The 27,537-nt window shown below is 43.1% G+C and overlaps 1 protein-coding gene and 1 long non-coding RNA gene across 2 annotated transcripts in view; one reads left to right on the top strand and one right to left on the bottom strand.

The window, feature by feature from the left end:
• The window catches only part of LOC149244319 (uncharacterized), a 301,816-nt gene that overhangs the window by 132,088 nt on the left and 142,191 nt on the right, over nt 1-27,537 (bottom strand). The window lies entirely within an intron of this gene.
• The window catches only part of HK5 (histidine kinase 5), a 327,201-nt gene that overhangs the window by 226,096 nt on the left and 73,568 nt on the right, over nt 1-27,537 (top strand). The window contains exons 9-10 of the mRNA XM_089374807.1: nt 1,372-1,742; nt 1,975-2,078. Of these exons, the coding sequence (XP_089230933.1) occupies nt 1,372-1,742; nt 1,975-2,078 (475 nt within the window). The remainder of the gene's footprint in view (nt 1-1,371; nt 1,743-1,974; nt 2,079-27,537) is intronic.

Genomic DNA, 27,537 nt, shown 5'->3' with positions numbered 1-27,537 from the left:
TTTTGAGCACGTGCTAAGCTGAAATAAACATTTGTTGCAGCATAACCTACCAAGGGGAAGAAGCCTCAAGGCATCATAAAACCCACTTGGAAGCAAGAATGATTCCCTTGGAAGCAACAAGGCCTAGTCCTCCGTCCTCCTTGAGCACGGTACAATTTTCCTAGTAAACGATTGGCAACTCTCTTTCTCAACCATATTTAGACCACAAGAAAGATCAATATAATTTTTCCCAGCCATTTGACATGGGACTTGCTGGCAAGCCAACAAGAGACATAGTATATGTGTGAAGCCTAGAGGATTCATGATCCAATAGTTAGCTGACCTGCAAAAGGAATACCCTTCAACAGTCAAAAAATGAAGGTTGGCACAGAAGCCTCTGAAGAAACAAATTCCACATGTCCACAACTGGGAGACAGTTTCTGAATGAAATCCCTAGATAGCACACAATTACACCACACAAAAGGAATCCAATCTGGAGGGTCATCCAAGCCAGCCAATGAAAAATCAGTTTTCATATGACTAACAATTGCTGCTGAAGCCGCACAAAATGTGTCAATGCAGTCTCATACATTCGCCACCCATTCCTGCTGCATCCAAACAGAGGAGAGATTTGTCTGCAAAGTTATTGTTTATGTTTTCAGAGCCATTGAGAAGAGAAATCCCCCCCAGTCCTTCCTTGAGCCTGGGCAGCCTCCAATAAGTAGTGAAGGGCATCAGCAGTGAACACAGAGAGATACATGGCAAAGGGAAAGCCTGCTGAAACAAGCAGAAGGATGCTGGTCAACAACAAACCATTCCAACTATGACATTGGCCTTAACTCATTAGTAACTTTTGCAATGAACATATGACAACTGAATAAAGAAGAAAAATGAGCAGTTTTCAGACTTGGAGATGCTTCACTCTCACAATCTGTCATTATCATATGTATTGCATCAGAAAACTCACGATAGAAGGCAATACCTTGTGTGCTCTTAACAAGAAAAAGCATTAGATAGCCATGTCTTTGGATTATTACATCCCTCTATATAGCCAACAAGCAAATGCTCTCGAAATTAAAATTCCATAAGAAAACATCTCGATGGAAGAATAGTTTTGTATTTGCAATGCTTATATACATGTTGATTTATGCTAACTGCAATTAGTAGTTAAATGTGAAGTCTTTTTAATAGGAAACAAATAGTTTTAATCGAGTAAATGCTTGCTTCTAACTCTAATTGGGAAGAATGTATTTGCAAATTGTGCATCAATTAAATGCTTTGTAAATTTCAAAGGGAAAAAATTTATGGCTTCTGTTTTATAATTTATTGCTTTGTTAAAACTGTTTTTTGGAAGATATTGTAATGCCATTTCTTTTCATTCCCATCTTGCAGCAATGCCATTAAGTTTACCCATGAGGGAAAAGTGGGTATAAAATTGCAGGTGACATCACCACCACACTTCGAAAATGACCAGAAAGATGGAAAGAATCCAGGAGATGCTTGCTTATATAGAAAAAGAGATATGCACATGGAACAAAATATCCCTCCCATGTCTGAAACTGATTCATGTGGAGGCAAGTCTTCACGCTCAACATGTGGAAAAGAATCTAACCACCAAAATGAATCTGTGAACCAAATGGTAAAATCAGAAATAAAACCATTGCCACTAATGGATGGAGATGAAAACCTGGATTTTGATTCTGATAACGAGATCATTGTGTGGCTGCATTGTGATGTTTATGATACGGGGATTGGAATTCCAGGTAAATAATAACTAATGTTGTTTGGATGTCATTATTTTAAGCACTTCCCCAGTACTGATTCTTAGGTTGGATAGCTTATGTTCCCTAGAACTGTACAGTGTAATCCACTACTACTCTTCTAATTCTTAATGCTACATTTATAGTGGTACCTGTTATCAGTTTTCTGTTCTAGCTCTCCATAAATATGTAAATTCCAGAAGATTGTTAAAAGCAACTTGTCTGTTTTGAGCAGAAAAGGCATTGCCAAATTTGTTTCGACAGTACATGCAAGCAAGTGCCGCTCATGCTCGAAAATATGGTGGAACTGGGCTTGGTCTTGCAATTTGCAAACAGCTGGTGAGTTATTTGTATTATTTCAATCTTTTCCTTTCCAGTTTGTTACATGTATTCTCCTACAATCAAATTCAATTTAAGCTTCATTTACATTGTAAATTATTAAAAAAACAAATATCGTGAAAAAATTTGTCGCTTGCATATTTATTGTATCAGTTGTTATTTATTTATTTATATTTTTTTTAACGAGCAGAAAATGAACATAGATAAAAGTGCTTACTGGATTTGTTCCATGAAATATCTGTCTTTGGTGACTTGTAAGATCACTAGGAGTCCCGAATTTCTTGAACCTTTCAGCTTATGTAGCCAATGACCATAGTTCAATCATATTTGAATTGAACGATTAGATTGTTATTTCGAAATACACATAAGGTAAAAGTGACGTGGGAAGAGAACTTGTTTATATCTTTGTGTCATCCATTTATCTCATTGCATGATGGGGATCATTCACAGAAATCTATGCTCCATTTGGTGACATTTGAAAATATGTGTTGGGTAGTCTTACTTGTAGATGTGTAGTAGTTAGTTCAACCCCTGCATAATGGGGACCGAAGAGGCATGCTTGGTGCATCCTTTGCTTTCCCTCATTAGTAGGGGATGCCACAAGAACATATCCTATGATAGGGTCTGTCTTTTATATATAGATAAAAGGCATACCCTATGATAAGGTCTGTCTTATATATATATATATATATATAAGGCATACCCTATGATAAGGTATGTTATATTCACATAAATATATTACATCTTAGGTATGTCTCCTACCAAACATGGAAACCAACATGTTGCTATGGCACGTACACCATAAACAAAAAGAAAAAAGCAGTCATAAAACATCCCAATGGTTTAAGGGCTTCATAGTGCCCCATTTCTCCATGGCACTCATGTGTTGCACATAGCACTCACATGTTTTTTCTTTATTTTTGTAGACAAAGGCAAGAAATCCTTGTCTGTTTGGCATTTGGCTAGAACTAATTGGAGCAAAAGAACAAAGAAGGGAAGTGATAAGCATCAATAAAATAAAATGTATGTTTCAGCAAAGTTTAGGGATGGGGGGTTAAGACTAATTGGATCTTGCATTTTGTTTACTTGGGATTAGTATGATTAATTATTTTTTATACTTTTTTCTATATCTGAAAGGTACCTTATTATTGTCTCTTGGAACTTCAGGGGTCTATTGGTTATACCTTATTATTGTCTCTTGGAACTTCAGGGGTCTATTGGTTGTTGGAATTGCAATGGTATGTTTTGGTCTTCACCGAGTACACTTCGAGATGCTATAGGATCCTGGAACCTTCTTTTCCTCACTGAGACACATGCAAGTCCCATGCGAACACCATCCCCAATTCAGGGGTACCACTAGATATGGTCATATAGGCAAAAGACAAGATACACTAGTGTCAGAGGGTCAAGGGGTGGCTTGTCTTATATGAGACTCCCTTAAGAATCGAGTTACTATGATGTCATTGGACGAGCATGCTAGATATCTTTGGGTCCGGGTCCATTAGAAGAGTTCCCTGCTTCAAGACAACTACATTGTGATTTGCTAACTTCCCCCTACCTCATCATACTTTGCACTTCATATGGGACACACTTATTTATACACAAATGAGGAGTTTGAATTAGTCTTTTGTTAGTTTTTGGTAGCATCGGAAGTTCTCTAGCTTTGAAAATTGGTGGAGAGGCTAAGGCATATGAGTTCTAAAGAACCCAGAAACCGTTTGGTGAAATTCCACTCGGATTGTATTTTGTTAAAATAATTAATATTTTTAATGGAGTTCCTAAGGCTAAACTTCGGGAAATTAAAATATTAATAGTTATTAATCAAAATATGGGTGAGAATGATCTAGAAGGCGGATCAAGTCAGGTTTTAATCTTAGCCGTTGATTAAAGACTTAATCTCGGTCGTTGAAGACTCAACAGGAAAAGTATAAAATGGAGGCTTGGGGTTCATTTGGAAACACACATAGAGAGATTGAGGAAATTGATTTTCTGAGGTGAGAAGTTCTCAAGAAGAAAATCGATTGGGGAGATCTTGTAGCTGAGGGGCAAAGAGAATCCGAAAGAAGGACTTTCTAGAAAATATAGAATAGAGACGCGGAGAGAGCTTGCAGAGAGGCAGCGCAGTAGCCGGGAGAGCTGACGCATAAAAGTTGCATGTCACGCAAAATCTAGAACTGTCGAATCAACCGAAATTCTACCAAGTGAAGTGAGGTAAAACTCACTCAGATTTTCCGCCAGTATTTTCTCTGTAAGATTTGTATTCAGATATTTCTCTTGCATAATAATAAACCCTCAGAACTGTTGCACCGGTTTTCCCGCATTGGGTTTTTCCAGGGACTATTGTGTCCAAAAATAAGTGTGTCCTATGTATCTTGTTCTTTGCTCTGTTTTCTGTTTCATGAGATCAAATATTTAATTAGTGTAGGCTGCAAAAGTAATTTGCTTCAGTATTCAGAAGAATAACTTGGTTAATGTATATTAAAAATCAAGTAGGTGAAGTAGATTCAGATTTGCTGCAGTAGGGGTTCCTTCAGAGTGTAGGAATTTTCACATGGTATCAGAGCGTTGATTTTGAAACAAGAAGAGCAAATCAAGTGTTGAGTAGTGAGGCCGAAAGCTGCACTTGGAAATAATTCGAATCCCCTTGAAGGGATTACGCAATCCTTACCAGGAAGCAGATCCGAGGAATCCCTCTCTGAGTGAGACGACACAGAGGTACGATTTCCAATTTGTGAGTTTGCAAAGGCAAAGGGAGTGACGCAGAGCCTCAGTGCAGTGCTTGAAGGGCGCAGTTTCTGTCGAGGCAGAAATCCGCTGGAAAAGAACGAAGACACGTAGAAGGGGAATTTTCTCCTCAAAGAACTTTTTGCCAGAAAGTTCGAATTTCTCACTTGCTGAGTAGTTGAGCAGTGCTAAGCAGTGACTAGAGGAGTTAGTTCGACAGTTGGGTGAGATGGCATCGCATGGGCTCAGAGATCAAGACAGGTTGGACGGAGCCTCCAACTATGTCATATGGAAGACCAGAATCTTAGTTGTTCTGGAGGAATATGATCTCGAGGCCTACGTCAAAAGTGTTGTAGTTGTTCCTGCTGACAATGATCAAAAGAAGAAGTACAAGGTCGAGCAAGTGAAGGCAAACATGCTCATTCTCGATGGAGTTCAAGATCATGTGGTCTCACACTTGCAGGGCAAGGATACAGCCCGAGAGATGTGGGAAGCCTTGTCTTCTCTGTATGAAGGCTCTTCCGAACAGCGGAAGATGTATTTGGAGCAGAAGTTGCAGCGAACTTTGATGCAGAAAGAAGGGGTGACCCTCTATCTCCAGCGTCTTCAGTACAGTAGAGACCAACTTACTGCAGTGGGGTCCACTCCTTAGCCAATCGTGATGGTGAGGATAGCCCTGAATGGAGTCTCGGATAGTGGCAAGTTTTCGTCCAAAGCATATTGGGCAGAGAAAAACTACCTTCATGGGAGGAGATGTGGGCAGCTCTTCAATAAGAAGAGTTAAGGAGGGACCTAGTGAAGGTCAACCTCATTGGCAGTAGTGGGAGTGGCTCAAAGATGAAGGAGGAGGAGGAGAACTTAGCTCTAGCATCGAAGAGACAGCAGAAGCGAAAGCGAAAGAAGGACATTTCAAAGGTGAAATGTTTCAGTGGTGGCGAGTTGGGCCACTATGCATCCCAGTGTCTTTGAAGAAAAAGGACAAGGATGAGAAACATGATCCTAAGGTTGCTTTAGCAAAGATTGATGAGGATGAGTTTGCCATGAGTGCCCACGCATCTCTAAGAGGGAGATGGGGTGATATTGAGCTGTAATCGGGAGGACTACACGTGAGCAGGATCCTTGAGGAGTCCACCTCTTGGATCAATTCCTTGCTATAGGAGCCCAAGATTCAGTAGTAGCGAGATGGACTTAGTGTCAGATGATGCAGTGGATTGTTTGGAGGACCGATGCAATAGCTTGGGACCAGAGACTGATCAACGTAGAGCAAGGTTGGCAGCAATGCAAATGGCATAGTGCATAAGTCAGCAGCAGCGCAGAAGATTCAGAGGGTCAGCGGCAGTCAGACTCCAACATTCATTGTATTATGTTGAACACATTTAAGTTTAGCTAATTTCGTATGTTTTTCAGTCGCTTCTCTCAGCAACTAAGTTGCAGTACGGATGCAGTATTAGCAGTGGTAGTGATAGCAGCATAGTAGATGCAATGTTTGAGAGGGAGTTGTAGTACGGATGCAGCAGTGGCAGTGGCAGTGTCATGGGCAGCAATACAGTGGCAGCAGCAGCACAGTGTTGGTGGAAGCAATAGTGCAAAAAGGTGGTGCTTCAAAAACAGAGAAGCATGCAGGTGGACATTGTTGTTAGAGCACTTTCCTCGCTAAGAGGGAGTGTTAGTTTTTGTAGCATCAGAAGTGCTCTAGCCTTGAAAATTGGTGTAGAGGCTAAGACATATGAGTTATAAAGAACCCAAAAACCGTTTGGTGAAATTCCACCCAGATTGTATTTTATTAAAATAGTTAATATTTTTTAAGGAGTTCCTAAGTCTAAACTTAGGGAAATTAAAATATTAATGGGTATTAATCAAAATATGGGTGAGAATGATCTAGAAGGCGGATCAAGTCAGGTTTTAATCTTTTAGCCATTGATTAGAGACTTAATCTCGGTCGTTGAAAACTCAACAGGAAAAGTATAAAATGGAGGCTTCGGGTTCATTTGGAAACACACAGAGAGATTGAGGAAATCGATTTTCTGAGGTGAGAAGTTCTCAAGAGGAAAATCGATTAGGGAGATCTTGTAGTTGAGGGGCAGAGAGAATCAAGAGAAGGACTTTCCGGAAAATATAGAACAGAGAGGCGAAGAGAGATTGCAGAGAGGCAGCACAGTAACCGGGAGAGCAGACACAGAAAAGTTACTTGTCACGCAGAATCCAAAACTGTCGTAACAACCGAAACTGTCGGGAACTGTCGGAACAGTCGGGAGAGTTGACGCAGAGGCAGCGCAGTAGCCGGGAGAGCCAACGCAGACAAGTTGCCTGTCACGCAGAATCCAGAACTGTCAGAACAACCGAAACTGCCAGGAACTGTCGAAATTGTCGGGAACTGCCGAAACAGCCAGGAGAGCTGACGTAGAGGGCAAAGAAGGTGATGCAGGTCTAACACAGAGCCTGAAAGGCTGACGCAGGGCTTACGCAGGGCCAGTGCAGAAATAGCCTAAAAGGCTGACGCAGGGCTTACGCAGGGCCAATGCAGAAATAGTCAGGGCTAGCCAGTCTTGTGCCGGATCAGCCGAAATTCTATTGGGTGAAGTGAGGTAAAACTCACTCAGATTTTCCACCAGTATTTTCTCTGTAAAGGATTTCTAGATGAGCATCCTAGATTTGTATTTAGATATTTCTCCTGCATAATAATAAACCCTCAAAACCGCTGCACCAATTTTCCCGCATTGGGTTTTTCTGGGGACTACTGTGTCCAAAAATAAGTGTGTCCTATGTATCTTGTTCTTTGCACTGTTTTTTGTTTCATGAGATCAAATATTTAATTAGTGTAGGTTGCAGAAGTAATTTGCTTCAGTATTCAAAAGAATAACTTGGTTAATGTATATTAAAAATCAAGTAGGTGAAGTAGATTCGGATTTGTTGCATTAGGGGTTCCTTCAAAGTGTAGGAATTTTCATATCTCCTAGGCCTACATAAGCCCCAAAAATAAAATAATGTGCTAATAATCTAACTTTTGGTGACAATCCCACCAAACTAGCTCACAAATGAAATAATAAGCCTCTTAAGAGGTCAGATGATGAATAATACATGTCGTAGGGCCCTCCAAGAGGCCTGATGAGGTCCATAGGTGCCATAATGAAAAATAGGACCTTCAAAAGTGATGGACAAGGGGTTGGCCCCTTGTTCTCCAAACAATAAACTTGTGGTGCTCCCAGTGGGTGTGGGGGCACAATAATAACCTCATGGGTCTCCAAATGAGTCGAAGATGCATGTAGATCATCTGCAAGGGCTCTGATGATGGTGTAGGGGATGCCACATCATCCTACAAGTCTTGGGTCAGTTGCCAAGTGCATGGTACATCTGTGGGGTCGGTTGGGCAAAGGTGAACCAGGTGCATCTTCCTCGTCCAATAGGAGTATCTCGAGCATCTCTAAACATCCTCGAGGATCCATGGAGTGTTTTCTACTGTTGTGGAGGCCCATGGCTCTCAACACACACCCTACATGTGCCAATGTATCCCTCTGGAGGATTAGGACCCTGTATAGGGAGACCAAACCCAAGATGGAGACCATCTGCAATCCTGCATAAGATCCAATGTGTCCCCTAGCCTTCCAGTACAACAAGTCATTAGAGAAATCAAGTAAATGAGCTTACCAACCATGGACCATAGGTGGGGACTTCATAATGGGCTTTGGGATGTGCCAATGTCTCCTAAACTCTAGATGGGATTAATCAAGTATCCTATTAGGTGGTTTCGACTTCTAAAGGGGATAATATGTTCAAGGTACATCCTTCAAAAGATGGTGGCATATGACAGATAGGTGAATGAAGTAGGGGATGAAAAGGGGCAACCCTGCGCCACATGCTGGGGTACAAGGGTAGCTAATAAAAGGGAAGCCCACACTTGGGTTTATAAAGTATAGGAGGAAGAAATCGAGATACATGAGGCGCCCCGACCTTGATTTTTCCACCCTTCTTTATATGCCTTTTGCCTTTTTATAATTTTCTTTGATTAACTACTCGAGGCTCAAGGGGTAAGAGCATGATGCATAAGATATAGCAGTGAATACCCCCTTTTATGGTAGGGTGGTTCATTGCCCACCAGGGGTTGGGACAATCATGGGTTCCTATATGATGAAGGAGGCTCATAGAACCTGTAGGAACCAAGGTGATGGCCATGATGATGGGGTAGAGCTCATGTATTGGCTTTTTCCCACGTGCTAAATGTGTTTGTCTTGGCCATCTTTTGCATTTTGTGGTACATTTCCCTGTTGAATGTGGTCAAATATGCTTTTATCTTTCTTTTTCGCTGCATCAACCTTTGGGGCATCATTCCAAGCTTGACCCAAGGTGCGAGGAAGGAGAAGGGGTGAGCTAACCCTATGTGGACCCAGTGGAAGAATGTGGACCTAGGTGGGAGAAATGATGAATGGGGTAATAATGAGTAGAAAGAGGGTAATATATGCGAATAAGGGAACGGGACCATGCAACCAAAATCAGGCTTTTCCGTGAAATACCATCCCTAAAGCCAAATGGTCAGTAAAAGAGATCCCACGAGACTAGAATCCAAGGTTAATATCCAAAAGGGGTCTAGGGGACAAGAGCACAGACCTAGCCCATTCTTTCCACTGAATCCTCCCATTAATCCATGCCAAGAGGTGTCCATGATAAGCAAACTACCAAACTGAATTACCAAATGATAAGTCATACCTTTAGGTTCGGGAGGCCCACCTTCAAACATACGATCATGGCAGATGGGCAAGGGACCACATCGTTGGCTCAGGTGGTGGAGAAATGGCACAATGAGCTAGCTGCTGGCTGCAAGGGGTTGTTGGCTACCGGCTGAGGACCATCTTGGAGAAAACTTTTCTCTTAGGGATATCACCACAAAATGGTGTGTAACAGGGCCTTCACAAAATCTTTATTTGTGCTTAAATATGGTCATAGTTTTATATAGATTTTATTTTTTTGGAACAAAACGATGGTCGATTATTACATGTAACCATAATATATAAGTATAGGCATTCATATTTCATATCTAGTTTTCAATAGTCTACTTTGCCAAGATAACTTGTATATGGTCGAGACTTAAAAAAGAAAACATACATTAAGACTTTACATACATTTGAAACTAGTGCTTGTTGAAATTTCTAAGTTTGACACATCAGAAATCCCTACTGCATTATCTGGTTTATTATCTCCTATTTGTTCTTTCCGTTAACAAGTTATTTATAAATATAAATACCAAAATAAACACAAATGTAGCCTTAACACATATACAGATCAGCAACTGAAATAACTGAGACAAACACACAAGGGACACTGTTATTTTTGGACAATCGTCCCCAGAAAAACCCAATGCAGGAAAACCGATGCAGCATATATGAGGGTTTTATTATTATTCAGTTTCTGAATACAACTAGGGTGCCAGAAATGGCTCGCCCTTCAGAGAATTTCCTTGGCAGAAGTACCTCTCCTCGGAGACATATATTCCAGTTGATCAACAACCGTATGATTGATCCCACAGCAACTTTGACAGTTCCTTAGCTGGATAGCAAAAGTTGATCCAAGCTTCTCTCTGGAACTGTATCACCCTCCAGGGACTGTGTCACCCTTTTCTGCTCTGCGTCTTCCTCTCAACTCCCAGTCTGCCCCACGATAATCCCTCAACACTACCTCTTCAACCCAGCGTTAGCTCTGTTGACCTCTGTGCAGCCTCTACTGCCTTCTACATCAACCTCTTGGCCCTCTGTGTCTTCTGCGCTGGCCCACTTAGCTTCTGTGTCAGTCTTGGTTGCCTCTGCGTCAGTCCTGGTTGCCTCTACGTCAGCCTTCCAAGGCTCTGCACTGTCTCTCCGGCACTTTCTCTACCTCTCTGATATGTATTCTCGGCCTTCTGCTGAACTGCCCCTCACTGCAACAGATCACTAACTCGATTTCTCAGCAAACCCTGCCCCAGAAAATCGAATTCTTGATCAACTTGGTGTATCTCCAACTGACCCTCAAGCCTCCTCTTATACTTTTCCTGTTGACGATTCAACGGCCGAGATTAAGTCCCTAATCAACGGCTAAGATTAGATTTGGCTTGATCCTCGTCATTTAGAACTTTCTCACCCATTTTATATTAATACACATTAATATTTTAATTTTCCTAAGTTTAGACTTAGGGTCACATTAAAAATATTAATTATTTTAATATCTCTCCATCTGGGTGGAATTTCCCCAAATGATTTCTGGATCTTGGAGATCTTATGTGCCTTAGCCTCTCCACCAATTTTCATGGCTACAACACATCCGATGCTACCACAAATCAACACTCCCTCTTAGCGAGGAATGTACTCCAGTAATGCTCCACCACTGAAACATCACACTGATCCTTCGCACCGGTACCTATGCTGATGCTTGGCCTGCTGCCTCACATCCTCTGCACTGCTACTTCCTGTATTGCTACCTATGACACTGCCACTGCTTCTGCTACATCTGTACTACAGCTCCCTCTCAACATGTTGCCCATGCTGCCCCTAGCACTGCCACTACTAACTGTTGCATTGCAACTCAGTTACCGAGAAGTAGGCAACTGATTTCTCCCCCAGTCAGTCCAGAAGCCTCGTGATGTTGAAGTTGCCTCTGCTGCTATCTTATGCCTCGTCTGTTGCCACTGCATACACCTCTGTGCCTCTCACACTTTTGCAACCTCCACTGTGCTGCCTCAGAATTCTGCACTCAAGCAATGCCTTGCTGCTCCACTACACTTTGCTCCACCTGACACCTATCATCATGCTACTATCATTAAGGGCTCCCATAGTCAGATGTGATCCAAGAGTTTGGGCACCTCAAGGATCCTGCCCCTAGGATGTAGTCGTCCTGACTACAACTCAATGTCCCCCCACCTCTTCTCTAGAAGTGCATGAGCACTCATGGCACAATCATCATCAGTCTCGACTTCTTTCTCCGCCTTAGCTGGAGCTGCCTTTGAATCGAAAGCCTCTCCCTTGTTTTTCTTCCTGGGACACTGGGATGCATAATGTCCCAGCTCCCCACAATGGAAGCACTTCACCTTGGAGATGTCCTTCTTCTTCCTCTTCCCTTGCTGTCCCACAGATGCTAGAGTCGCATCCTCCTCCTCCTCTTTCTTGATTCGACCTCGCTCGCCACTACTCCATGGCTTGTTCATCCTCCTGCTCTCTTCCTAGCGAAGAGCTACACACATCTCCTCCCAACCGGGAAGAGTAGCCCTGCCCAAAATACTTTGGACAAATGTCTCCCACTCCTCGGAGACTGCATTCAGGGCAGTCCTGACCATAAATTCTGGATCCAATGTAGACCCCACGGAAGTAAGTTGGTCGCGAATCTCCTACAACCTGAGAAGGAATGGATCTATCTGCTCTCTCTTTTGCATCTAGTATGACCACAGCTGATTTTCCAATAGCATCTTTCGCTGCACGGAAGAGCCCTGGTATAAGTTGGTTAGGGTGCCCCACATCTCCTTTGTTGTGTTTTTCTTAGCAATATGTGGTATGACATGATCTTTGACCCTGTCTAGGATCATGCACTTCACCCTCGCCATTGCATCCTCATACTTCTCGTTCTCAGCTAGGTCAACTGGGATAGCCACAGTTCTCAAGGCAAAGTCCTTGATGCGATGTCAATCCAGGACTGCCAGGATCCTGGCCTTCCAGATGACAAAGTTGGAAGCTTCGTCCAACCTGTCCTGATCCCTTAGTTCGTTCACTGCCATTTCAGCTCCTCTTCTGGACTCCCTCTGAGTCTCGACTCCCCTCCTGGAAATCTCCCTCTAAGTCTTGATTTCCCTCCTGGAAATCCTCTGGCCAACTATCAAACCGCTCCTCTCCAATCCTCCTTGCAACTACAACTCGGATCTGGATTCCTTGGCTAGAAATCCGTCGAGGTAGTGATTCCCTCTACCTTGGCTCCGTCTCCTTAGACATTGTTCTGCTTCGACAGAAACAACGTCCCACCAACTCCTCAAATCACAATCTGCCCACAGCTCCCCAAGCCCCGACAACTGAAGAAATTGAGCCCTTCAGGCTCTGCGCAATCTCGACAAAGGTTGAATATAGTCCTCCTGCCCACAGCGTCGATCCTTCCTGGCTAAGAAAGATGACCAGGCATTGCGTAGGTCTGATCTGCCCCTATCTGTCTTTGTGTTGGCCCTCCTCCTGGCTCGAAATGATAACGCAGGCTGCGTCACTTCTTCTCTTGTTGCTTCTGCTCTGGAACAGCGTTGTCTCTCAGGACAACTATTACTGCTGCAAATTTTAGATTTTTGTTGGTGCCTTCATTCCTCTTGTGATCTGCAATGCTTTGATACCATGTTGAAATTTCTAAGTCTGACACATCAGAAATCCCTACTACATTATCTGGTTTATTATCTTCTACTTGTTCTTTCCGTTAATAAGTTATTTATAGATATAAATACCGAAATAAACACAAATGCAGCGTTAAAACATATACAGATCTGCAACTGAAATAATTGAGACAAACACACAAGGGACATGGTTATTTTTGGACAATCGTCCCTGGAAAAACCCAATGCGGGAAAACTGGTATAGCAGATATGAAGGTTTTATTATTATGCAGTTTTTTAATACAACTAGGGTGCCAGAAATGGCTCAACCTTCAGAGAATTTCCTTGGCAGAAGTACCTCTCCTCGGAGACAGATATTCCGACTGATCAGCAACCAGATGATTGATCCCACAGCAACTTCGACAATTCCTTAGCTGGATAGCAAACGCTGATCCAAGCTTCTCTCTGGAACTGTGTCACCCTCCAAGGACTGCATCACCCTTTTATGCTCTGCGTCTACCTCTTAGCTCCCAGTCTGCCCCACGAAAATCCCTCAGCGTTGCCTCTTCAGCCCAGCATCAGCTCTGCTGGCCTCTGCGCAGCGTCTACTGCCTTCTGCGTCGGCCTCTTGGCCCTCTGTGTCTTCTGTGTTGGCCCACTTAGCCTCTGCGTCAGTCTTGGCTACCTCTGCGTTAGTCCTGGTTGCCTCTGCGCCAACCTTCCAAGGCTCTGCGCTATCTCTCTGACACTCTCTCTGCCTCTCTGATATGTATTCTTGGCCTTCTGTCGAACTGCCCCTCGCTACAACAGATCACTAACTCGATTTCTCAGCAAACCCTACCCCAGAAAATCGAATTCTTGATCAACTTGGTGTATTTCCAACTGACCCTCAAGCCTCCTCTTATACTTTTCCTGTTGACGATTCAACGGTCGAGATTAAGTCCCTAATCAATGGCTAAGATTAGATTTGGCTTGATCCTCGTCATTTATAACTTTCTCACCCATTTTATATTAATACACATTAATATTTTAATTTTCCTAAGTTTAGACTTAGGGTCACATTAAAAATATTAATTATTTTAATATCTCTCCATCCGGGTGGAATTTCCCCAAACGATTTCTGGGTCTTGGAGATCTTATGTGCCTTAGCCTCTCCACCAATTTTCATGGCTAGAGCACATCCGATGCTACCACAAATCAACAGTGTTGACAAAAACCGACAAGAAAAAAACAAAATACCATAGGACTTAATTGATCTATAACTATTATGTAATATCCCTTACCAGGAATATTCCTCAAACACAAGCAAAACTCCAACTAGAGATGGACTGGGAGGGCATTTACCAGATATGTTGCCTCTGAAAAGAGGACGAGATCCGGAGGCTACCTGGCCCTTTCTAGACTCTGTCTAAGAGTATACGAGAAACACACAAGTAGTATAATAGCTAAGAATGCTCAAAGAGATACAAATAACAATGATGCAACATATAACAATATAACCATAAGCAGATACTCAAGAAATGCAGAGAGAATGCTGAGCCATTTTATTATACTTAGTAATAGAATGAGTACAGGAGGTGATCAAGAAGATGGCACCTCGACTTGCACCAGGCAAGTGAAGAAATACGCTCAGAATGGCAAAGGAACAGCCCCTCTCTAAACTACGTCCAAGCTACTAGAGAACTGTTGTGTTGTTGTTGCTACTAGAAATCAAATGATGATTTGGGGCTGCTCCCCTCCTCAGAAAAGGCTGAAACTCTGGAATCGGACTCTACTCAAGAAACCCAAAAAAGTCCAAAAAGCTTTTCTGAAATGGCCGACCCCCGAAGATCATCCCCTTTGGGGTTCTACGCAGTCCCTCAATGCTCTGCGCTGCCACTGAATGAAACCCTCCAGAAAACTACCCGAAACCCCTGCCAAAACTCTCCAATATACAAGAATTGATCTCCTGCTCTACCTCTCAGCACAAATCCTCCTGCAAACCCTCAACCCAGACTCCTGTCAGAAAGAACTGCGTCCTCCTCTCAGTGCTGCGCAGTCCTCCAAAATGTTAATGAAACTGCTGCTGAAAAGCTGATGAAACTACTACTGGAATGCCAATGGAAATACCTTGCCCGAGCAAGCACTCGAAGTCCCCCGGGGCTAGGCGTGAGATCTCCGAACGGAGACACTTAATGCACTAAATAGTGCTGTAGACTAGCTAAACAGCCAGTGTGCTCTAAGTCGAAATGAATATCACAAATGCTCATAACCAGAATGATCAAAATGAGGGGGCTCCTCTCTCTTTTATAGCCTTTACCTCTCTCAATCCCAAGGCTCACCTCCTCCTGCGTGATTCCCCTCTTGCCACGTGTTTCTTCCCTCCTGCGCAGTTCCTCCATGTGTCTGCGTGGGCTCCATTTCTGCGTCCCCCTTTGGCCCCCTTGGCTCCCCTTTAAGTCACAACGTTGTGCTACTAGGAAGTGACTTTTATTCTAAAAGTGAGTTATGTCCCCCTTCCTCACCTTTTTATTTACAAATAACTATAGAAGGCAAAAAATTGAACAAAATCGAATATTCCAATTAGCCATGGCTAATTAGGAATATTATAGTCTCCCCCGGCAAAATGTTGCTTGTCCTCAAGCAACTGAAGTGATGGATGCTGTAAGATCTTCTCACTCTCCCAAGTGGCATCCTCATCCGGCAAATTCTTCCACCTCACCAAGAATTCCCGGACCGTCCTGCTCCGCAGCTGCCTCTCCCTGGTATCAATGATAGCCTTCGGCTGCAATACCAAATGCCTCTCATCATCCATGGGTCGTAGCTCATCTGTTACTGTCACCTGCTGCCCCAATGCCTTCTTTAGGTATGATACATGGAAAATGTTATGAATCTTGCTACCTTGGGGCAACTCCAACTCATATGCAACCTGTCCAATCCTGCGTATCACCCTGTATGGCCCATAAAAGCGGGGCTTGAGCTTCTCAGCCCCCTTCTGCTTCAGTGATGACTATCGGTATGGCTGTAATTGTAAGCAGACCATGTCCCCTACCTCGAATTGTCTCTCCACCCGACCCCTGTCGGCATACAGTTTTTGCTGGTTCTGCGCTGTAGCCATGTTATTCTTGAGAGCTCGGAGGATATCCTGACTCTCTTGGATCCAAATCTTAGCTCTAGGAGCCCTGCTATCACCAAACATCACATCAACAAAAGATAAAGGATGATACCCATATAAGGCATGGAATGGTGACATACCAATGGACATGTGATGGGAAGTATTGTAGTAGTACTCCCCCAGATGCAGCCACTTCAGCCATGCTCGCTGCTGCCCACTGACATAGTTACGCAAGTAGCCCTCCAGCCACTTGTTAACTATCTCTGTCTGCCCATCGGTCTGTGGGTGATAACTGGTACTCAGTGTCAACTCCGTCCCCGCCAACCGGAAAAGCTCTTGCCAAAACCCGCCTGTGATGCTCCTATACCAATAGGTGTCATATTTCATGATTGACTTGATGAGCTATGAATATGTTCATACCTTTCCTTGTTGCAAAGGTTTTCCATATTGTCAAAAAAATCAAAAAATTTTAAAAATGTAAAGAGGGTATACCCTAAAAAAAAAATCAAAGGGTGAAAAGAATAAAATGGTCAAAAAAGTGAAAGAAAATGAACCCCACCAAAAGAAAGACCATGGAAAGTGTGCAAGTCTAAATGCCACTACTTTTTACTCTTATGTAATAAACAAATTGTGTGCAACTTGTAAATTATGCCACAATTGATGAGCAGTCAAACAGCTTAAGCTTGACTAGTTCATATTTTCAATTTTAGGTTTTAGAGATAGAGAATAAAATCTGACCAAACTGTTTAATCTTAGCAGATAAGTAGATAGGTAGAGTGAATAAAAGGAGCTCAATAGCTTAATCTGAGCCCTTGGATGTAATAAGGTTAGACTTAGATAGATTTCTACATGTAAAAGAAAAGAAAGTGTGATAAGGGTTTGCTAGTCTAAGTGCACCCTAATAAAGAAGAAAAAATGTTAGGTTAAAGTAGGTAGGGTAGGTAGATGATGTTGCAGAATTACATGTGATGGATAATGACTCTAAATGTGTTAATTTTCACTTTCATCACAAGTGCAAGGCAGACATTACACTGGAAGCATTTCAAGCAAGACAAGGTCAAATAATTAACTCCCCTTCTCATTTTTCCCTAAAAATTTCACTAATTCCCCCTAAGTACTAAGGCATTTGAAAATTAGAGGGGCTCAGAGCATTTCTCTGACTTCTGGAGGGACCGGACCCTCGGCCCAATAATTTAAAAGCCTAAGTACTTAAAACCATCATTCATTCACTCTCATAAGTCTTTTCCTAAGTAAAATCCTATTTTACTTAGGAAAAATACACAATATCACATAAAAACCCCTTTTTTCCACTTAAGCCTAAGTTAAATACATAATCCTAATGTTTTACTTGGCGCTTTTCATTACATTGTCATATTAACTATTAACCTATTTAATCTATAACTCCCGCACAATATTACCTTTTCCCGTATTATTTAAATATATTAAAAATCCCCAAATTTTATATATTCTGCCCCTTTGGTTAATTATAACCATAAATACGTTTAAATAGGATTAACTAGTTAACTCGTAACTAGTTAATAGCCTAATTCCCCTGCTACATTAATTGGGATTAATTAACCCTCACGGTTAATTAAGAACCCTCCCCAACCAATCATATCACCCCCGATACAATTAAACAATTCTTAATTGGGTCGGGCCCGCTCACATTAAACCCCGCCGCATCGCACCTCCCGTCAGTCGTCCGATCGTGCCTCCATCATCCAACAGCCATTAACGATATCGCGCACCACTTTGTGACCGCACGATCACAAAGTGGTTTTCACACAGCACCCCGCCACGCATCGCAAAACCTATGGAATCGTTGGCTCCCGGCCAAATACTGCCCGTCTCCAAAAGCGGTGCAATACCATACCACTTACCGCCCTCCGCATACGACAAAACATCCTTTCCTGCTTACGTCATTTGCCCAAATAACAAAAACTCCCGCCAACTTTGACTTTGTGAATAAAACCAACAAAGTGTCGTTTTCATTATTCTGTACAACAACTCGTGCTCCCATGCAAAGAACGTCCAAGTCAACTGTCCAAGCTTTCCAACTGCCACCTTGCTAAGAAAATTGTAGCCGACGCAGCCCGGAACCTGTTAACCACCGTCAGCACCTGTCATTACACTGTTCATTCCCCAAATACAGGTATTTATCCAATTTCCGCCGAAACCCTGCAAGTTTTGGTTTTACATTATAAAATCCATAGAGAAAGGCAAAATTCATTGCAAATTCAGTCTTTGTTTCGCCATATAAGTTCCCAGACCTGTTAATTTGCCCATTTTTCACCAAAAACCCAATTCTTTTCTGAATCCACAAGAACCAAAAATGGAAACCCCTATGGCTTTGTCTGTTGCACCCATGAATGCCCCTCATAAAGATTTAGACTATCTGCCTCTTGTGGATAAAGACTTTCAGATAAAAGACTTATCCACTGATAAAAACCACCTTAAAGTCTTTTGCCAAGCCAGAGACCACTACCTAAATGGCTCAGACATCCTGGGACTATGGGAATCCAACCTTCCCAGGTATTTTCTCCCCTCAATCCATGTTTTCCCTGATCTAATTCATCAATGCCAGGCAAACTATGACCCTAACCGCAGAGTTGTTATGTCCCCAAGTCAAACAGTCCTCTTCCCCATAACAGCTGCATCCATTAATGAAATGTTGCAATTTTCCCCTGGTCAAGCTCTCACTCCCCTTTCTATGGGATATTTACTTGAGAAATCCACTCAATTGTCTCAGTCAGAACTGAACCGTATCTGTCAGACTTTCATGTCACCAAAACATCAGCCCAAAGGCCCACCTCCTTATCTGCAAACTTTCTTCACAGACATGGGAGAACTTATTGTTGATATGATATCTTTAATCATGGGATTCAACACTAGTGAGTATGTTGATGAGATAACCTTAGTGTTGTCAATTTTTACTCCTGGACAGCCCCCTGCTGTCAAGTATGATTATGCCTCCTATATTGCCAATAAGATTCATGACCAATTCCTGAGACTGGACAATGAGGGAGTCTTCAAATACAACACCTTCATCTATCATCTTATGTTGTATTATCAGTCAGAGAACTTCCCTTTCCCTGTCAGAAAACTTGACACTAAAGGCAATCCAAGGTCTGTTATCTTTTGGAGTCCCATCTTCCATGCATCCTTTGAATCCCCTTACTCATACAATGAGTTCATTGATCAATTTGTTCATCCAGCAACCACCTTATTGACAGGGGTTTCCCCTCCTAGGATCAGTGGTGACATTAAAAGAATCCTACAGCTCTCCAAGCAGTACAGAATAGGTGATTGGTACCTATACAAGAACCATACAGAAATCAGGATATATGGATGTGAGCTCTGCCCTTTCAAGTTACCAAAATACGTTCCAATGACACTGTTTGCATTGGAATATTTCAAACAAATGATACATACAGACATGGTTCATTTTTGCAAAGCCAAAAGAAAGCTCAACTCAGAATCAAAAATCAATTAGGCCCTTTTGTCTGCAACGATAGGGAAGCATGGAGAGAAGCAGAGAAAATTCTAGAAGATCATCTTAAGTTGCACAAAAGTTTTGGTTGGAGGCCATATGACCCTAATAGCTTCATCTATGATAGGAGAATGAAAAACAGGTTGTCACCATACATTCACCATAGGATCCCAAAAATTGAACAATTTGCAAATATGGATGAGTGGAGAGAAGGGACCCTAGTAGAAAATAATAGTGAACAGGTCAATATTGAGAATGTTATGAGAGATCTTGAGAAAACACTTGACCTGGATTCTTTTGGGCAGGTACCATTTGAGTTATCTCAAAGATCAGGAATTGGTGCCTCCATTGCGAGAACCTCTCAGCAACCTTCACAGGAAACCAGCACGCCAGCCACAGGAACATCAAAAGGCAAGGAATTAGAGACCAGCATTCAAACCACAGAACAGTCTACAATGTCTAAGCAGCCTGAAACTTCCAAAGAACAGGCCCAAATACATACTCCTCCCACTTAGGGCAATGTGGGAGAGCCTCCAATCTTGCAAACTCCTCTTAATGAGGAAAGAAACAAAAAGAGAGACAGGGAAACAACTACCCCTGCCAGTGGACCTTCAGGACAGCCTGGAACAAAAAGGCAAAGACTAAATCCCCTTTCAGAGGAGGAATTTGTTGAAGAGACTACAGATAGTCAGAGGGAAGAAAGAGTAGATAGCCAGCAAACTTTTCCAGTAGGAGGAACATCCACTAGCTCACAGAGACAGGAGCTAGAAAGACAGCAAAGTGCAGAGGTATCTTCTTTTAGGACACCAGGAAAGGACACCCCAGATATCAAGAAGACATTTATAGAAATCAAAGCCAGAAATGATCCATTAAGGCTCCAGGTTTATAACCAATATTTGAAAATGGCTCCCACAAATCAAAACAGACTGATGTCAGCCTATGACATCAAAGAAGGAAAAATGATAATGAGCTATTTCAAACCAAAGGTGCAACAGCCTAAATCAGCAGCAGATTATCTCAGAACAAATTTTGAGGTCATGGAAAAGGATATTCATCCTTTGGATCAAATTGAATTGCATAAACAAACTAGAGATATGATTTATTCCACCTTGACTGGTAAGGCTATGATGGCCCAAAGGCTGGAAAATTCTTTAGATAACACAACTGCCCAACTACATTTGGAGAAAGCTTCCTCCCAGGCCAAAGATAACAGAATAAAGTCTTTAGAAGAAATAATTATTGGATTGGGTCATGATCCCAAAGATGTAAAGGCTACAGAAGCCTTAATCAAAAAGAAAGATGAAGATATTGCTGCCTTAAGGAAGCAGCTAAAGCTGCCTCCTTCAAGGCATCCACAAACTACTAAGATCATAAAGCAAAAATCTGAAGAAGAGCTGATGGATTTGCTCTTAAAACTTAATGAATGATTGAATGAGACTGAGCAAGAACTAGAAAAAGCATTGAAGGACAAGCAGGGAGAGTCGACCTCTCAGCCTCCCGATGTGATACCAGTAGTCTCAATAGCAGTCCCTTCTACACTTGGGACAGCACTAGCACCAAACATCCCAGCAACCACAGCAGAGGTGGTCACAGGTACAGCAACAGTAGGAGCAGCGAGAATAGCACAGGGCAGCATTGCTAATTTGAGCACAGAGGAACTAATAAAATCAATGGAGGACATGAAACTACAAGTTTCAGAGCTAAATAAGGTAAAAGAGCAGTATGCCAACTTAGAGCAAAGGTATGATCTCTCAAAAATAAATGTTGCAGAAAAGACAAGAGAGATTAAAGGATTGGAAAACAAAGTGAAATCATTAGAAAAGGATCTTACTTTTGACAAGCCTCTGGCAGAAATTAAGAAAATTCTTTGGGCCAACATCACTCAGTTAATAAATGATGTTTGGCCATCCATCCAAATAATTTTTTAGCAGATTGATCTGGTAAAAGCAGCTCGAGAAGAGGTTCAAAAGGCAAGGGCAGAGTTAGGAAATATCCCTAAGGAAGCCAGCAGGCTTATATAGTTTTTGAATACCAAGAATAAGTACCAGCTTGAAGAGTTGGGCATTCAAGATAGAACATGAACAATTTTGGAAGTCAAAAGGGTTTTTATTAAAAGAACTCTAATGCAAAATTTAGAGAGAAGGTGCCATGACATGCAGGAAGAAATTAATGCCTTCATGAAGAGATTTGACATTTTGCAGAGTAAAGGGTTGCCTAATCCTTTAGTTATTAATGATAAACTAATGAGACATATAGACCATGTGGAAAAATTGAATCAATATGCAAGCAACCAGGCAGGTCCATCAACAAATGCATCAGCATCAAAAGCATTGCCTACAGGCAGAGTTCTCTATGACAGTCTAGAGAACTTATTCTATGTCGAGCATGAGATAAAGCACTTGTTTCCAATTCAGCCTACTCTTTTCAAGTACACAAAAACTGATGAGACCCTGAGAAAACTCCAAAAAACCAGAATACCAGAAGCACAATAGTGGGAAGAAATGTTAGAAATTTTGTAAACTTATCCTTGGCAAAATGTAAATTTTGGTTATTTACTGCAGTAAGTAATGGTAAACAGGATAAACAGAGATCAAACAGGTCGAAGTGTATCAGAACAAGTAAAGAGTATCAGTGAAAACAGGGCAGCCAGCACAGAGTTACCAAAGAAGACAGTAGCAAGCCAAATCATAGGGCCTGCCTCCAGCGCACTCACAAGAATAGGAACAACACAACATTAGTTTACCTTTTCTCCTATCTACAAGACCATTTGTCTCTATTTTCTTGTAACTTATTCGTAGTCTTCCTAGAATATATCTCACTTTGTTATGAGATATTTTTTGTAAAAAAATTTGTATAAATACCCCCTCAATTGGAGTATTGAGGGTGGATTCTAATACTGATTATTTTGGAATAAAGTGCTATTGGACAAAATTTTGTATGGCTAGCTAGATAAAGAATTGATGCAAAGGACTTTTCACAAAATTCTTGAGTCAGACACCGGATCAATAAGTCTTCTATACCTTATGTCTTAAAGTTTTCTTGTTTATTATATCATCTATGTTTCATATCTGAATGATAAACGAAAAAGAATAATTCGGAAAGTGCTTGAGTGCAATCTGTTTTCAATCGTTGTTATTCTTAATGTTTTCCTCTGAACTAGCTTAAACAGTGAATTCTTAATTGCTCCTGTTTTCTAGTTTATTCACTTTGATTATTTAGTAAAGAATTCTTAACTGCTCTTTATTAGTAATCATTCAAGTTCCCTCTTTCGAATATGGTGAAGGATTCTTAACTTCCCTTCACCCATTTTGAGTCCATTCCATCTATTTTAAGTCTTTATTTGTTCCCTGTTTGACTACCTTGCCCTGTGAAACCATCCCTTGTTAAGAGACCAAATCCAGTTAAGCCATCTTCTTTGACTCCATTAGCCCAATGGCCTAAACTACTCAGTCCTACCCCTCTGCTATTGAATTTCACCACCAAATACAATCAAAACTCCTAAAACTTTCATAACTAGCCTAATATCGTCCAAGAACAAAGCTAAAATTAAAGAGAGAGCCCTCTCTGGATACAGATTGGCTAGATTCTGTATCTAAAAGTTGGTTTGTGGTTACCTCGGACCCCTTTCCTCTTCCCAACAACTTCAAGGAAAATCTGAGTGATAACACCGCCCATGAAACGGTTGTACCTATCACTGACGATGGTCTTAGGAAGACCATGTAGCCTGAAGATCTCCCTGAAGAACAGCTCGGCCACCTATGCTGCTGTATAGTGTGCGGATATGGCAAAAAAATGTGTGTACTTCGTCAGTCGATCAACGACGGCAAAGATATAATCCTTGCCCTGTACCATGGGCAACCCTATGATGAAGTCCATCGAAATACTCTCCCATTTCCCCTCCGGAATGGGAAGAGGCTGCAATAAACCCGTGGGATGGTTCATCTCTCCGTTGTTCCTCTGGCAAACATCGCACTCCCGGATGTGCTGGAGTACGTCCTCCTTGAGGCCCTTCCATGAGAACCTCTCTCTAATGGCCCTGTAGGTTTTGTTAAACCCCTAATGTCTTGCCAAAGGTGAATCATGTGATGCCTGGAGTATCTTCTTTTTGAGCTGAGACCCCTCAGTCAAGAAGATCCGGTCCCTGTAATAGATGATCTCATCGACCACCCTGTACCTATCATCTACCACCTGCCCATCCAGAACCTCACATGCAAACCTGTACTCTACTAAGAGTCGAGCCCTCCAATCTGTATCCAAGCTCATAAGAGACAACGTGGCTGGTCTACGTGAAAGGGCATCTGCTACCACGTTGTTCTTACCCTTGACATACTCAATGTCAAAGTCATATGCTTGGATCTTACTGATCCACTTCTGTTGCCTCTCCTGTCGCTGCTTCTGCTCCAAAAAGAACTTGAGGCTGTTGTGATCAGTCCTCACCCTGAACCTGTTACCCACCAAATACTGCCAGTACTTAGCCAATGCATGCATGATGGCCAGCATCTCCTTGTTGTATATGGAATACAACCTCTCGTGCGGAAGGAGCTTCCGGCTCTCAAAGGCTATAGGGTGACCTCCCTGCATCAATACTGCACCGATCCCCTCTCCCGACACATCACACTCCAAAACAAATGGCTGCGTAAAATCTGGCAACGCAAGCACTGGGCAGCTGCTCATAACCTCCTTGAGCCTGTCAAAGGCTCGCTGCACTGTATCCGACCAACGGAATGCCCCCTTCCTCGTCAAATCCATCAGGGATGCAGCAAGCTGTGAGAAACCTTTGACGAACTTCCGGTAGTAAGTACAAATGCCAATGAATCCTCGAAGTTCTGTCACGTTTCTCGGCTCCGGCCATTCTCTAATGGCCCTGATCTTCTCCTCGTGGACCCTCACTCCGTCCACCCCTATGATGTGTCCCAGATACAACATCTTCGTCAACCCAAACTCACACTTGGAGAGTTTGGCATAGAACTACTGCTCCTGTAAGATACGCAATACCGTCTCAATGCGCTGGAGATGCTCCTCCCAAGTCCTGCTGTAAATGAGAATATCATCGAAGAATACCAACACAAACTTCCTCAAGTGACTACGGAAGATGTGATTCATGCAGGACTGAAATGTAGTTGGTGCGTTGGTTAGCCCAAAAGGCATCACCAAGAACTCAAAGTGCCCATAGTGACACCTGAAGGTGGTCTTGGGAATGTCCTGCTCCCTCACGCGAATCTGATGGTACCCAGATCTCAAATCAATCTTTGAGAAGAAACGTGCCCCTCTCAACTCGTCCATCAACTCATCGATCCTAGGTATGGGGTACCTGTTCTTCAGGGTCTTCTTGTTCAAGGCCCTGTAGTCAATGCACATCCTCAATGTGTCATCCTTCTTCTTCACCAACACCACAGAAGAAGCAAAAGGACTCGTGCTCGGTCGGATGTACCCAAGAGCCAGCAACTCCTGGATAACCCGCTCAATCTCATCCCGATAGGCCTTGGGGTGCCTATAGGGGGTGGTAATCACGGCCTATATGCCCTGCCCAAGCTCGATAGTGTGCTCAAACCCCCGATCTGGTGGCTGTCCTGGTGGAATCTCCCCAAACACTATGGCATACCGATCAAGGATAGATTGTATCTCTGGATGTACCGTCTGCCCTGTAGTCCCTGCCTCTGATGCACGCAGCTCCACTGCCCACTCTATGTCTCCCTTTCGGAACACTGCCTCCATTCGATGAGCCGAAACAGTCTGAGGTGAATATGTGTGCTGTCCCCGTATCTTCTCATGCCTCCCTGTCTTCTCATCATCCCACTCCATCTCTAGGGTCTTCCAATCTGTCGTGACCTTCCCTAGAGTGATAAGCCACTGAACACCCAGTATCATGTTGGTGTCTGGAATATCGACCACGAAAAAGTGGTCAGTCAATGTGTAGGTGCCCATCGTCACTGAAAGCTCTGGAACATAACAAGCACATGTCATGGTCTGATCTCCTGGGACCAAGATTGAAAACCCATCGAAGCTCTTTGTCTGTATACCTCTCCGCTCAACCATCTATGCATCGATGAAGTTGTGGGTCGCCCCACTGTCAACCAAAACTGATACTCGCTGGCCACATACTGTCCCTCATACGCGTAGCGTCAGATACTTGGGAACTCCTCACAATGCTGCAAGGGCCCCTCCAGTGGGTGCAAAAGATGCACCACCTGCTGCTGGCAGTGGAGGTGGCAAAGGTCCCTGTACGGCATGGCTATCTCCTGCCTCCACATCATCCTCGTCATCCTCTTCTCCATTGCTCTCGGAGAAGACCTCAATAAAATGTGCTTTACCAGCAGCACATCTATGTCCCGGTGCCCACGGCTCCTGACATGTGAAGCACAATCGTTTCTTCTTCAGCTCCCTCCTGACATCATCATCAATCTGTACTCATCCTGGATTCCCCTTTGGAGGTGGAATCCTCACATCCTTCCCCTTAGACTGGAAAGTCTGTCTCTGGGGGTAAGGTGTTCGGGTCTTGGGTAAGACATCTTGTAAGTCCCGGGTCCTGCTAATAGTGTCCTGGAGTGTGGCTGGTCTAGTGGATCGGACTAGACCCCGAAGTGGCTCTGCTAATCCCTCAACATACATATAGACCCTCCGTGCCGTGGATAGGTCTGGCACCATCACGGAGACCCTCAAGAAATCTGCAATGTAGGTCTCTGGGCTCCCTGTCTGTTTGAGCCTCGTCAACTCAACAAAATGCTGCTCTGGATCCCTCCGATCAAATCGCTCCATCAATCTCCTGGTAAACTCAGCATATGTCGTCACTGTGGAGTGCCCGAGTGTAACCATCCCATGAAACCACCAATCCTGGGCCTCACCATCCAAGTGCAATGTTGCCACCTTGATGGCCTCTGTCTCCGACATCTGGTTAAGCTGAAAATAAATGTCCAGCTTCTCCACCCAAGACTTTGCCGAACTGTTTGATGACCCATCAAACGTAGGCAAGTGGAATCTACTCGCTGCACGGTGGGTGTCACCATCATGGTAATGTCGGTACCCTCTGTGATGGTCGCGGGGTCTATTATCTCGCTGGAGCTAAACAAAATCTCTGAATGAGAGGGCTTCCCTGAATTCCTGCCCATAGACCTGGTACTCTGCAAAATAATCGCCCATATGTCCGGGCTCTACCTCCTGCTGGGCTACGGCCCCCATGTCTGCTCCTAAGAAATTTGACATGGTAGAGCGTGTAGGGGCATGTGAGGCCACCTACTGCGCAGTATCACGCTGCTCTGGCAAATGGTGGGATGCACCCGATCCCTCACCAACCTGGAAAACCCATGGGCTCTCACGCTGTCTGGCCTCTACTGCCGTGAATCTCTGCCCCATCACCTCAATCTACCTCGACAAATCCTGTACTGATTTGAGGAGCATATCCGCAAATCTCTTCCTGTCATCATCTGCCATCGGAGCCTCCCGCTCTACGTCCACCACAAGCTCCCTCTGTTCTGCATCTACCACAGGCTCCTCATGTTCTGCGTCCACCACCGAAACACAGTCTCCCTCTCCGTAAGTGTTCTCCAACCTACGCCGAATGTCTCTGTACCTCCAACCTCTGTAACAGATTTAGGGTTTTTCCCACGGTGTCATAAATTGCTAGCTCCGCAAGCTGAGCCAGATCTATGCTCTGATACCACTGTAATATCCCTTACCAGGAATATTCCTCAAACATAAGAAAAACTCCAACCGGAGATGCACTGGGAGGGCATTTACCAGATATGTCACCTCTAAAAGAGGACGAGATCCGGAGGCTACCTTGTAATATCCCTAACCCGGAATATTCCTCAAACCCCAGCGAAACTCCAACCAAATACATGCAAATGATATAATA

The sequence above is a fragment of the Pinus tabuliformis genome, chromosome 8 (genome assembly GCF_031772625.1).
Source record: "Pinus tabuliformis cultivar Carrire ecotype Pingquan chromosome 8, CPIR1, whole genome shotgun sequence".
NCBI classification, from domain to species: Eukaryota; Viridiplantae; Streptophyta; class Pinopsida; order Pinales; family Pinaceae; genus Pinus; species Pinus tabuliformis.
The sequence above is the reverse complement of the archived record's forward strand: the minus strand, read 5'-3'. Positions and strand labels throughout refer to the sequence as shown.